Here is a 13,208-nt window from a genome sequence, read left to right as displayed (position 1 = left end):
AAAATAATAGCAATCCAATATGACTAACCAGATTATTAACTGTTTCTGGTATAAATTCTATTACCATATGTCTGATACTTTAGTAGTTGGTGGAGTAGATTCTTAGAAACCCCCAGACTCGGCATTCATCTGCAGGTTTTTGAGTCTGTGTATTTTAATAATTAATTGAAAGGGGGTGTTAAAATAATAGCATTGTGGAGTTATATTAGGGAGGTCAATCATTCTGTGAAGAAACCGGTGTGAATCATGTGGCCCTTATTTAAGGGTGAAGCAGCACATGTTGTACATGTATGTATCCTTGAAAGCCTGAGAAATATGGGTTGTTCGAGACATTGTTCAGAAGAACAGCGTACGTTGACTTGAGAGGGTAAAACTTATAAAGAAGTGCAGACCATGATCGGCTGACAGCTAAAATGATCTCCAATGCTTTAAAATGAAAAGCAAAAACAGAGAGACGTGGATGAAAATGGAAGACAACCATTCAAATGGATGGAAGAATAGCCAGAATGGCAGATGCTCAGCCAACGATCAGCTCCAGGATGATCAAAGACGTCTTAAGTTACCTGTGAGGACTGTGACAGTTAGAAGACGCCTGTGTGAAGCTAATCTATTAGCAAGAAGTCCCCGCAACGTCCCACTGTTAAAAATAAAAGAGACATATACTGAAGTGGATACAATTTGCCATAGAACACATCAACGGGCCTAAAGAGAAATGGAGAAACATTTTGTGGACTGATGAAAGTAAGTAAAATTATTCTTTTTGGGTCCAAGACAGTTCTTCAGATAACTCTGAAACACTGAATTCAAGCCACAGTACACTCTGAACACAGCGAAGCATGGTGGTGCAAGCATCATGATATGGGCATGTTTCTCTTACTATGCTACCGGGCCTATTTACCACATACCAGGGATCATGGACCAATTTGCATATATCAAAATACTTGAAGAGGTCATATTGCCTTACACCGAGGAGGAAATGCCCTTAAAATAGGTGTTTCAACAAGATAATAACCCTAAACACACCAGTAAACAAGCAAAATCTTGGTTCCAGTCCAACAAAATTGAGGTTATGGATTGGCCAGCTCAATCCCCGGACCCTAATCCGATAGAACACTTATGGGGTAACATAAAAAATGCCGTTTGTGAGGCAAAGCCAACAATGCAAATAAATTGTGGGATGTAGTCAAAGCATCCCGGGCTGGAATAACAGCTGACAGGTGCCAGAAGTTGGTTGACTCTATATACATTGTTGGTTGATTATTTACATTGCTCTGAATGTTTTGATGTCGAAAACAGTGTGAAATGCTCCCAATACATAGAAATAAAAACTATTCTAAAGATTTTGGGCTTAACTCATGTTTTTGAATACCACTGTATACCGAATCTGTTTTCACAAAACTACGTCATATTTTCATGGTGAGAACTTCTTTAAAGGGGGGATAAATGAAACAAAAAGTAGAAAAAAAAATAATGCAGCTTTAACACTGATAGAACAGTTTTACTATTTGTAGGAGGTGGAAAAATACAGAGGAGACTACAACAAACTTCGATATGAAAATGGTATCCTTTCATCTCATCTTGAGCACCAGAGAGAAGATCAACACCGTGCGTTAGAGGAGCAAAAATTCAGATTTGAAGCACAGGTAATATATAATTTTCCAGTGTTTAATAAGGGCTATGAATGGACTAAACAAGCGAAAGTTTTAATTAAAGGCTTTGCCTTCGCTGAGTTACTTTTTCAGAGGGAATGATGAGTTAAGGGATTGGAGAAAATGTTCATATGTCTGAAGGTACTGTTGATTTATGTAGAGGTTCTGGAAATGACAATGTTAAATTGCCCAGTCCTGAGGCTACATTCAGGAGATTTTACTGGAAAATCTTCATTTAGTGAACATGATCCTTCCACGTTGTACACATTTTTGGGGACTTTTATAATTACACTTTTGACTAATATTCGAAACTCAATAGGTCATGTGAAAAGAAGGGTATTTGCAATATGCATGCCTTTAAAAATGGTGTCCGGTTTTGTATATATGTTACATTTGTCTGTGGTAACACTTTATGCTATTTCTCCTGGGCTCGGAATGTTTGTCCACCTCTTCCGGTGTTTGATGATCGACCTACGTCATCGGCAAATTCCCTGCTCACTCTGCTTGGTGGTATTACCATGTTGTATCAGTCTGTTTACAGTCATTGGTGGAGAAGTGGAGCTATGAGGCAGATGTAACAAGCGAGGATGAGAGAGAGGATAAGAAAGTCACAGATTTAAGATATCAGGCTAGTGCGATCAATGAGGTTGTGTTTCAGTGACTATTTCCTCTGCGGGCCAGCGGAGGGAGACAGGAGATGAGGAGTTGGCGAAAGTGGACGCAACAAACTCCGGGAAGATGCCACTTCTTCCTCTTCTCATGGGACAAACTGGTCCCCACCCACAGGAAGGGAAGAGACCAACACTGCAGGGGAGAAAGTAAAGAGGCTAAAAGGGGTGAAAATTGATGTTTTTTTGTTTTCTTGGGGTTTTTTTGGTTCTGAAATTGTTAAAATAATTGTGTATAGTATTCCAAAAAGACTTTTTTTTTTATTCTTTTCCAATCTTTTGGATAATCCCTTGTAAGCAATAGCTGTCTATTCTCGCAGATTTTTTAGTGTTTGTCTTTTTAAGGGCTCGCTCACACTTGCATATAAATATGACGAGTACAATCTGATAAAAAATCGCATTACACTTGGACCAATATTGTTCAATGAGGCAGTGCTGATCTGTGATATTTATTTTATTTATTTTTCTTCAGCCTTTTTCAACCTGAGGAAAAAATTCTCGTAAAACCGCCGAAACTCGCCAATGCAAGTCTATGGGTGTGAGGGGGAAAAAAAAACTCATGTCACACGGACCCATCCGTATGCCGTCCGTTTTTTACAGATACACTACCATTTTGTAGCAGAGATCACTGTAAATGATGCATGTCATACAGATACTAGGTGAGAAAATAATTGCACCCTCATATATGGAATACCAAACAAGTGGCAACAAGCCCTTATGGTCAGGGTTGGCATATCCTGTACTAGAGTATTAAAAACAGAAAATCTAGAAGCATACCATATTTATTTCTAAGGCTTTTAACCTTTTCTTTATCTTTCATGCTTGTAGATTGCACAACTTGAAAAAGATAAAGAAGAGCTTCATAATCATATATTAAGTATTGATTGCTCAAGAGGTAACAAACAATTAGAGGATCTGCTGGGGGAGAAAGTCTTATTATGCCAAAAAGTGGAGGATTTGAAGGCGGAGGTGAAAGAGCTGCGAGCAGAGCGAGAACATTATGGCGCACAAGCAGAAAACGTCCAGAGGATACAAGTGCGACAGATGACTGAGACTCAAGCCACTCTCCGATCTCTGGAGGTTAGTTATTTTCTGTACAGTCTTTACAGATGCTGCAGCAGAAATAAGACAGTGGGTCCAATAATCAGGACCGGCGTTCATGCCAGTCTTGATAAGGGTCTGTGCCTCAGCTCGCCATGATTTAGACAAGCTTTGGCGTCCCACTCTGTCCTAGCTCCATCCATTTTCTCGATGCTGGGAGAGACAGGCGTGAAAATGGCAAAGTTTAGTTGCAATTCCAAGTTGTGCCTAAATTTTGCAACTTAAATTTTATGCCAAAATTCTAGTGTGAAAGCTGTAAAGAATCAGGCTAAATGAGCAAAAATGATTCCCATCCAAGCTGAAGAGCTGTGGAGAATGGCCGTACTGAGCAGGATACTCCTGTTACACCATTATGCCTTTGATGGATTTATGGAAAGGGGTTACCTGCTTCACTTAAAGGGGGTCCTTAAACGGGTTGTCTACTACTTTTACATTCATGACCTATCTATAGGATAGGTCATCAATGTCTGATCGGTCATGGTCCAACAACAGACACCCCCGCTGATCAGCTGTTCTAGGTGTCGGTGGTGGCAGCAGGTGGCTGGAAGTGCTCAGTTCAGGAGCTGCCCCATCAATTGATAGTGGCCACTTACTGCACATCTGCCTTCCATTCAGATCAATAGGAGGCTGATGTGCAGTACCCAGCATTGTAGAATATTGGTAGCTTTGTATAACATTAAAACCATCTTTCTCTATCGTTTCATTGGGGGACACAGGACCATGGGTGTATGCTGCTGTGACTAGCAGGCTGACACTAAGTAGACATAAAAAAGAGTTAGCTCCTCCCTGGCAGTGTACACCCTGAGCCGGAGGCGGATCTATGCCTGTTTTTTGCTTAGTGTCGTAGGAGGCTGATGTGGGCCTGCTCGGCCCCCTCAGCCATTTGATTTTTATGTTTTTTCTCAGCGCCGCTCGTCGCTCTCATGCCTGTGTCACTTTCTCTTACTGCAGGCTTCTTCTCTTCAGCCCTCATCCTTTCGCAGCCCTGTGGGTACCACTCCCCAGGGTCGCAGAGGCTTGAGATGTCGGGCCCTCTCCCCCGTCCATTCCCGTGGTACCACTCCCTGGTTTGCACGAGGGGCAGAACCTTCATGGGCATCCCTGATTCACTCTGCGGTACTACCCCAAAGGGTGCACAAGGCTATGCAGCAGGGACTGGACTTCCGCAGCGCGTCTGGAATCTGATGGGGCCCGCACCACTGCCTTCTTCTGCGAGGGGGCTCCTACCCCCCCCATCTGCCTCCACCTCCCTGCCTCTCCTCTCCGCTTCAATGGAGCTTCCAGACGGTGTGCGCTGCACAAAGGCATGTGCAGAGCGCCCTGCCTGCACTTCTACCTTCGCTGGAGCAGCGCCGCTGAACTCAGGTAGGACCGACTTTTTCCTACCTTCTCCCCCGGGCAGCTGCAAAAATTTAGGCCCTGGTCTCTGCCTAGTCGCTCCTGCGTCCCGGCCACGCCCCGACTCCGCCCACCGCTCAACCTCCTGGCATGGCTGTGTGGGCAGGGAACACCCTGTTTTTTCCCGCCCAAACGCGGCCCCTCCCCCTGCCTCCTCCAGCCTTCCGTCCCTGGTCTGGGCCCACCTCAGGCCGGAGCACTCAGCCCCTCCTTTTTTCCAGCACACCCCCTGCATCTTCTGCCCGGATACAAGCCGGCCAGCCTCCCTGCATGTTCTCCAATAAAAAAAAAAAAAAAAAGACACATTTGTTTTCCTGCTCAGCTCACCTCCTCAGCCAGTAACAGGCCTGTGAGCAGCAGCTTCCTGATTACCCCCGATGCTGTCCCCGTAGCTCTGAGACCTCTGCTGACCTGGGAAGGACACAGGACGTGGGTGAGTGCTGCTCCTACTTAGGACCAGCTGCGTCTTACTTATCCTTTGTTTTCTTTTCTTCTCCTATCTCCTGTCTCGTCCCTAGTGTCACTAGTGTGAGTCTTCTGAGCAGCCATGCCTAATTCTCCAAGGCCAGGCTACACCCTTCTGCTCGGCTTCTGTCCCTGACCCACAGCCCACGCAGATTTGGCCCCAGACGCCACCAGCACCCCCGTCCCCGTCGCTACTGCGGCAGTACAGGGTGCCCCCCCCCCCGGAGTGGTTGACCCCTCTGTCCCAGTTGGTAGACTCTCTTTCAGGAGCGTCTCTGACCATCGCGCAGGCGTTGCAGGCACCCCCTCGTCCGGCCATACCCCATGGTTCAACCGGCTCAGGACGGCAGTCAGGCTGATCCAGACCATGCTACTGGAGTGCAGAAGCGGACCCACTGGGTTCCCGCTCAAGTTACTCCCAGAGGTCTCTCTCTCTCTCTCTCACCTCCAGGGCCCGAGTACCTCCTGCCCCTGGGCCCGTCCGACCTTTTCAGGAAAAGAGTCGGAGGCAGCCCCGCTGCCGGATCCAGATCTACGGCCGGCATCAGACGTATGGGGCATAATCTGGTTGAAGCGGGAAATCAAAAGCTGATCCTCCAGACGGACTCCGTTGCCACCCAGAGCTCGCTTGTCCCCTTCAAACGGGTTTAGCGGCCCACAGGCAACTCTGTGACCGCTCAGAAATTGCTGAAATTCTACGCAGGCACAGGCAACAACCGGATACGTTATTCAACAATGGTAAGTCCAGTGATTTACTTTATCCCTTCCCTTAGGTACTAAGGAAGGAATGGGCAGGCCCGCCTGGGGTCGCCCTCCCTTTTTCCCGCCTGTCATCACACAAGGGGGCCTCACTCCGAGAGAATTCGGATTGGAAAACAGAGAGATTCGGCCCTGAGGTGGCGGGCACGGTCCCTTCACCTGCTTTCGCCGCCGTCTGGGTCGCGGAGGCAAGGGTGGCTGGGACCCATACTCCCCGCAGGGGTCTTCGCTCTGAGTCAAGCAACATGTTGAGTTCCTCAACATTGCAGCACGGATTGCTCTAGCGGGTGAGTACATGATCAATGTATCTCTGTCAGCAGCCGACTACGTAGTGCAAGCGGCTAGCACCACGGGGGCCATCCATCGGGCGTCCTGGCTCAGAGCCGGGAGCGCGGACACGGCTTCTAAGAAATCCCTTACCGCCCTCCTTTGCAGGAGGTCGTCTGTTTGAGGTCAGGCTGGAACAGATTATCGCCGAGGCCACAGGAGGTAAGAGCACCTCTCTTCCACAGCTGAGTCCAAAACGTATCCCTAAGAGAACCAGATCCCCGCAGAGGAGCAGGAAGAATCCGTCCTTCGAAACAAAACCTTCCTGGCATTCTAGGCCTCGCTAGCCATCCAGATCAACGTCCGGATCACAGCGATACCCCGCTAAATGACTTGTGGTCTTCGCGCGCCTGCGCAGATCAGGTAGGGAGGGGCGCCTGTCTCTCTCCCAAACGTCTGGCTGCCTTTGATCACGGACTCCTGGGTCAGAGAATTTCTAGACTCTGGGTACAAGATAGAGTTCTCATCAATTTCACCAAGTCGTTTTTTTACCAGCTCCAACTTCGGACCGATTTGGGGGAATCTACTCATATCCTTTCTTCGTCCCCAAGAAAGAGGGCACTGTGCGCCCTGTTCTCGTCAAGTTTTTCAACAGATACGTCAGACCCAGGAAGATTTGCATGGACGCGTCCCCGATCTGTGATTGCCTCCTTGGAGTTCGGAGAATTCCTCCCTTCGCTGGTCATGAAGGACGCATACCCGCACTTTCCGGTTGCCCAACAGCACCGGAAATTCCTATACTTCACAGTGGCAGAAGTTCATCAGCAGTTTACTACCTTGCGGCCTTGCATCTGCATCATATGTGTTCACAAGGGTCATGGCGGCGGCCATGTTTTATCCCGCACCCCAGAGGTGTTTTTAGTGACTCCGTACCCGGTCCACTTGCTGAGCTGATCAAGAGGTTTTCTTTCAACGACTGTCTCCTAAGTGTTCAGGTCACAATCAGCTCTGTCCCGACTCGGCTGGCTCACCATTTGGATGACATCCTCTCTGACCCCGGTCCGCATGATTACCTTCCTAGGCATAGAGTTCGGTACTTCCCAAGGACGTGTGTCCCTCCCGCAGGAAAGGATTGTGTACCTCCAAGGAGACCTCAGGTTCCTCCGCCATTCCAAGACGGTGTCCATACGTTTTTGACACGAGAGGCCTCGGTCGGATGGTAGCGACAATAGAGGCCGTTCCGCTTACCCGCTTCTGCCTGCGTCCCCTGCAGTCCACCCTGCTGAACAGAGGGGGACAATTCTAGAATTTCCTTGGCTCGTGGGATCCATTTGCCTCTGGGAACCCGCTACTCGCTTCTATGGGGGACCAGAGGTCTAGATCCTTCCAGAAGAAGTTCTTGCTTACCGGTGCACTGGCACAGTCACCACAGATGCCAGTCTTCGAAGCTGGGGAGCGGTGTTTCCACCATCACACGGCTTTTGGTCGGTTGTCTCCCCAAGAGAGCCGGCTCCCTATCAACGTTTTTTAGACATCAGAGCTGTTCTCCGAGCACTACAGAAGTTTTCTGCGCTTCATACAGGGATGGCCGATCAGGATTTGGTCAGTCAACGCCACTGCAGTGGCATACATCAATCACCTGGTCAGCACAAGGAACGCCATGGCGACGAGAGAGGCAGAAGAGATCATACAGTGGGCAGGGTCTCACCACTCCAGGTTTTCCGCAGTACTTTTCCCTGACGTGGAGAATTGGGCAGCCGACTACCTCAGCGCTAGGAGTCGACGCCCTCATCGTTCTGTGGAATCAGTTCAGACTTCCATTCATCTTCCCACCGCTGCCACTGATCCCATGAACTCTCAAGAAAATCAAGGCAGAGGGCATTCCAGTGATTTTCTTACCCAGAATGGCCCAGTCGAGCGTGGTTCGCAGATCTTGCGCAGCTCATCGCAGACGCCACATGCCGGCTCCCAGATCTTCCGGACCTGCTGTCTCAGGGTCCTCTCTTCCATCAAATTTCAGGGTTTCTCAATTTGACGGTATGGCTCTTGAATCCTGGTTGCTAGCCCAGGCAGTCTTTGCTCCAGGGGTGGTGCAGTCTTTGGTCGGGACTCGGAAGCCTTCGTCTTCAAAGATTTACTACCGCACTTGGAAGGCCTTCCTTCAGTGGTGCGAGGTCAATGTCAATTTATCTCAGCTAACTCTGTTGCTCCCGGTGTTTCTGGCCTGCCTACAGTCAGGTTTACAGGCGAGTCTCTCGCGGGCACCTTTCAAGCGGCAGGTGTGGGCTCCGTCGGTCTTTTTCCGACCATCTCGGCCATAAGTCAGGATGTTTCGTCCAGCCAGTTCGTTCCCCGCTAGAACCAGGGAGCCTCAATCCTGCGTCTCGAGAACTGCGCTTTTCCGTGATTCAGACAGCATGTTCCTCCTGCCTACTGGTCACAAGATGGGCATGCCGGCATCCATGACTACCATTGCAAGATGGATCAAATCGGCCATATCAGAGGCCTATAGGATTAGAGTCAAGTCTCATCGAACGGAGTAAAAGCTCATTCCACCCGCGCAGTTGGGGCGTCTTGGGCAATCAGACGCCGGGCGCCAGCCGAACAGTCTGCAAAGCCGACACGTAGTCCAACCTTTATACCTTCGCCAGGTTTTACAAGGTGTACACCCAGACGTCACCTGAGGCCTGTCTTGGGAGAAGGGTGTGGCAGGCGGCTGTCACGCACTTATGAAAAGGGCGGTGCACATTTGAACAGAGCATTCTCACAGATTGTTTTTCTGGATCTGTGTGATTGATTCTTTACCCACCCAGGGACTGCTTTTGGACGTCCCATGGTCCTGTGTCCCCCAATGAAACGATAGAGAAAGAAGGATTTTTGTGTACTCACCGTAAAATCTCTTTCTCTGAGTCTACATTGGGGGACACAGCACCCACCCTGTTTGGATATTGGGTTGTCCTAGTTTGCCGGTCTATCCCGGTTCTTTACGGGACAGTGTTTTTTCGCACCCGGCTTGTATAGGTTTTTATATCTATGTGTGTGTGTGTGTATATATCTATATAATATAATATTTATCTAGAGATCTATATAAGTCACTGTGTTTCCTCACACGTATTTTCTTGGTATTACCTTGATTACTTAGGGTTGTTCAGGTTTCTCCTACTACTGCTTGTACACTAAACTGGCATAGATCTACCTCCGGCTCAGGGTGTACACTGCCAGGGAGGAGCTAACTCTTTTTTATGTCTACTTAGTGTCAGCTTCCTAGTCACAGCAGCATACACCCATGGTCCTGGGCCCCATGGTCCTGTGTCCCCCAATGAAGACTCAGAGAAAGAGATTTTACGGTGAGTACACAAAAATCCTTCTTTTAGTATACTCACCTGGGGGGCGATCGGGTCCAATGGGCTTCTCTAGTCTCTGTCTGGCACCTCTTCTCTCCCTTCCATCAGTTGTCCTGCTTGTGGATGATGCGTCCTACGTCATCCACACAGAGCCTCCATTGATCAATGATTAAAAGTGCCATGCATACTTGAAACGTGTTGATTGATGTGCTACTCATGGGGCAATGATCTGTTTTGTAATGCAATTGAAATTATAAAGAAGAGAGTTGCATGCTTAAAGGGAACCTGTCAGGTCCAATATGCACCCAGAACCACAAGCAGTTCTGGGTGCATCTCTCTAATCCAGGCCTAACCGTCCCTGAATACACTAGCATAGATAAAGAGATCTTTAGAAAAAGCATTTCTGAAGATCTTTTATCGTATGCTAATGAGCGAGGGGACTAGTCCCCTGGGTGTTAGTTCCCCTGGCCAGTCGCCTCCCATTAGCATGTTAGTACACCACTATGGGCGTGCTAACGTGCTAATGAATGCACAGCGTCAGAGGATGATCTCACTCACTTCTCTGCTGCCATCGTGTCCGACACTGGATTTCGGCCCAGTCCACATGACCCCGGAGTTTGGGTCATGTGCACTATGAAGCCGGGTGTACGCGTCCTGGCTTCAAACTGAAGTAGTGCGCATAACCCAAACTCCGGGGTCATGTACACTGAACCCAAATCCAATGTCGGGCGGCGATGGCAGCGGAGAGGTGAGTGAGATCATGCTGTGACGCTGCATATCCATTAGCATGATAGCACGCTCACAGGGGTGTACTAACATGCTAATGGAGCTGACTAGCCAGGGGAACTAACACCCCAGAGACTAGTCCCATCGCTCATTAGTATACGGTAAAAGATCTTCAGAAATGCTTTTTGTAAAGATCTCTATCTATGCTAGTGTATACAGGGACAGTTAGGCAGGGATTAGCAATATGCACCCAGAACTGCTCGTGGCTCTGGGTGCATATTGGACCTGACCGGTTCCCTTTAAGAGCTGGATTCCTACCTTCTTTTTTTTTTTTTTTTATGTTTCATAGTGTCCTTTTATCTTCTGTAGGCCGAGAAGCAGTCATTAAAACTACAGTATGAACGTTTAGAGAATGAGCTGCAAGCATCCACAGAACAAAATGACGTCCTGAATATGAAGCTGCACAAAGCTGAGCGAGATCTTCATTTTCTCACTAGCAAAGTAAGCATTAATTGTGGATCATAAATATAATGGCAAAGGCTTTTTTTTCTTTTGCAACTGAAGGCTATGAGTCTGATTCTTTTCTTTTAAAGTTGCTTTTCTTTTTTTTATGTTGTGGCATTTGCTTATTGCAACAAATCCATCAAAATGGAGCATGCCACTCATGAATATACAGTAACACAAAGTAAACAATGGTCTCTTTCTCTGTCTTTAAAGGGAATCTGTCAGCAGGTTTTTGCTATGTAATCTGAGAGCAGCATAATCTAGGGCAGGAGAGTCTGGTTACAGGGAAGAGTCACTTATTATGCTGCGTGTTGTAGTTTCATACAATTAGTATTTTATCATCAGGAATTATTACAGCCGGACTACATCTCAAGCGCAGACCAGTCAGGCTAATCTGTGTAACCCTGCCCCCGCCACTAATTGGCAGCTTCCTGTGAATGGTGAGCAAGATGCCAATCAGGGGTGTGGGTGGGGTTGTACAGAGCCCAGAAGTCTTAGCTCTGCTACATCTACATCAGATAAAACAGGTATTGCATGAAAACGACAGCAAGCAGCCCAGTAAGGGACACATCTCTGGAATCAGGCTTTCTTGCCCTCTATTATGCTGTTCTCAGATTATATAGCAAAAACCTGCTGACAGATTCCATTAAAATTTTACTGAGTTTCAAAATGTCATTGGTTTCAAAATGTTACAAAAATGTGTTAATAATTACTACAGAGGGGCTGTAGTAAATTTAAAAACAAATTTTGTGACTTTTTGAAAAGTGACAAATGATGCATCAGGTGAAAACAGTGGCAAAATAAACCCCACCCAACATATTTAAAAAGAAAAATAAAAAAGGTGCAAATGAAAAGGTTAATTTGATGCAAACAAGTACAGTTAGGTCCAGAAATATTTGGACAGTGACACAATTTTCGCGAGTTGGGCTCTGCATGCCACCACATTGGATTTGAAATGAAATCTCGACAACAGAATTCAAGTGCAGATTGTAACGTTTAATTTGAAGGTTTGAACAAAAATATCTGATAGAAATTGTAGGAATTGTACACATTTCTTTACAAACACTCCACATTTTAGGAGGTCAAAAGTAATTGGACAAATAAACCAAACCCAAACAAAATATTTTTATTTTCAATATTTTGTTGCGAATCCTTTGGAGGCAATCACTGCCTTAAGTCTGGAACCCATGGACATCACCAAACGCTGGGTTTCCTCCTTTTTAATGCTTTGCCAGGCCTTTACAGCCGCAGCCTTCAGGTCTTGCTTGTTTGTGGGTCTTTCCGTCTTAAGTCTGGATTTGAGCAAGTGAAATGCATGCTCAATTGGGTTAAGATCTGGTGATTGACTTGGCCATTGCAGAATGTTCCACTTTTTTGCACTCATGAACTCCTGGGTAGCTTTGGCTGTATGCTTGGGGTCATTGTCCATCTGTACTATGAAGCGCCGTACGATCAACTTTGCGGCATTTGGCTGAATCTGGGCTGAAAGTATATCCCGGTACACTTCAGAATTCATCCGGCTACTCTTGTCTGCTGTTATGTCATCAATAAACACAAGTGACCCAGTGCCATTGAAAGCCATGCATGCCCATGCCATCACGTTGCCTCCACCATGTTTTACAGAGGATGTGGTGTGCCTTGGATCATGTGCCATTCCCTTTCTTCTCCAAACTTTTTTCTTCCCATCATTCTGGTACAGGTTGATCTTTGTCTCATCTGTCCATAGAATACTTTTCCAGAACTGAGCTGGCTTCATGAGGTGTTTTTCAGCAAATTTAACTCTGGCCTGTCTATTTTTGGATTTGATGAATGGTTTGCATCTAGATGTGAACCCTTTGTATTTACTTTTATGGAGTCTTCTCTTTACTGTTGACTTAGAGACAGATACACCTACTTCACTGAGAGTGTTCTGGACTTCAGTTGATGTTGTGAACGGGTTCTTCTTCACCAAAGAAAGTATGCGGCGATCATCCACCACTGTTGTCATCCGTGGACGCCCAGGCCTTTTTGAGTTCCCAAGCTCACCAGTCAATTCCTTTTTTCTCAGAATGTACCCGACTGTTGATTTTGCTACTCCAAGCATGTCTGCTATCTCTCTGATGGATTTTTTCTTTTTTTTTCAAGCCTCAGGATGTTCTGCTTCACCTCAATTGAGAGTTCCTTAGACCGCATGTTGTCTGGTCACAGCAACAGCTTCCAAATGCAAAACCACACACCTGTAATCAACCCCAGACCTTTCTTCAGCGCTCTATTGGGAGACCCAGACGATTGGGGTATAGCTACTGCCTCCGGAGGCCACACAAAGCACTACACTAAAAAGTGCAAGG

The 13,208-nt window shown here is 47.0% G+C and overlaps 1 protein-coding gene across 1 annotated transcript in view; it reads left to right on the top strand.

The window, feature by feature from the left end:
• CEP83 (centrosomal protein 83) overlaps positions 1 to 13,208 on the top strand; it is a 101,995-nt gene that overhangs the window by 29,201 nt on the left and 59,586 nt on the right. Inside the window, exons 5-7 of the mRNA XM_075342442.1 lie at positions 1,512 to 1,643; positions 3,146 to 3,397; positions 10,747 to 10,878. Of these exons, the coding sequence (XP_075198557.1) occupies positions 1,512 to 1,643; positions 3,146 to 3,397; positions 10,747 to 10,878 (516 nt within the window). The remainder of the gene's footprint in view (positions 1 to 1,511; positions 1,644 to 3,145; positions 3,398 to 10,746; positions 10,879 to 13,208) is intronic.

This window comes from Anomaloglossus baeobatrachus, chromosome 4 (assembly GCF_048569485.1).
Source record: "Anomaloglossus baeobatrachus isolate aAnoBae1 chromosome 4, aAnoBae1.hap1, whole genome shotgun sequence".
Lineage (NCBI taxonomy): Eukaryota > Metazoa > Chordata > Amphibia > Anura > Aromobatidae > Anomaloglossus > Anomaloglossus baeobatrachus.
The sequence above is the reverse complement of the archived record's forward strand: the minus strand, read 5'-3'. Positions and strand labels throughout refer to the sequence as shown.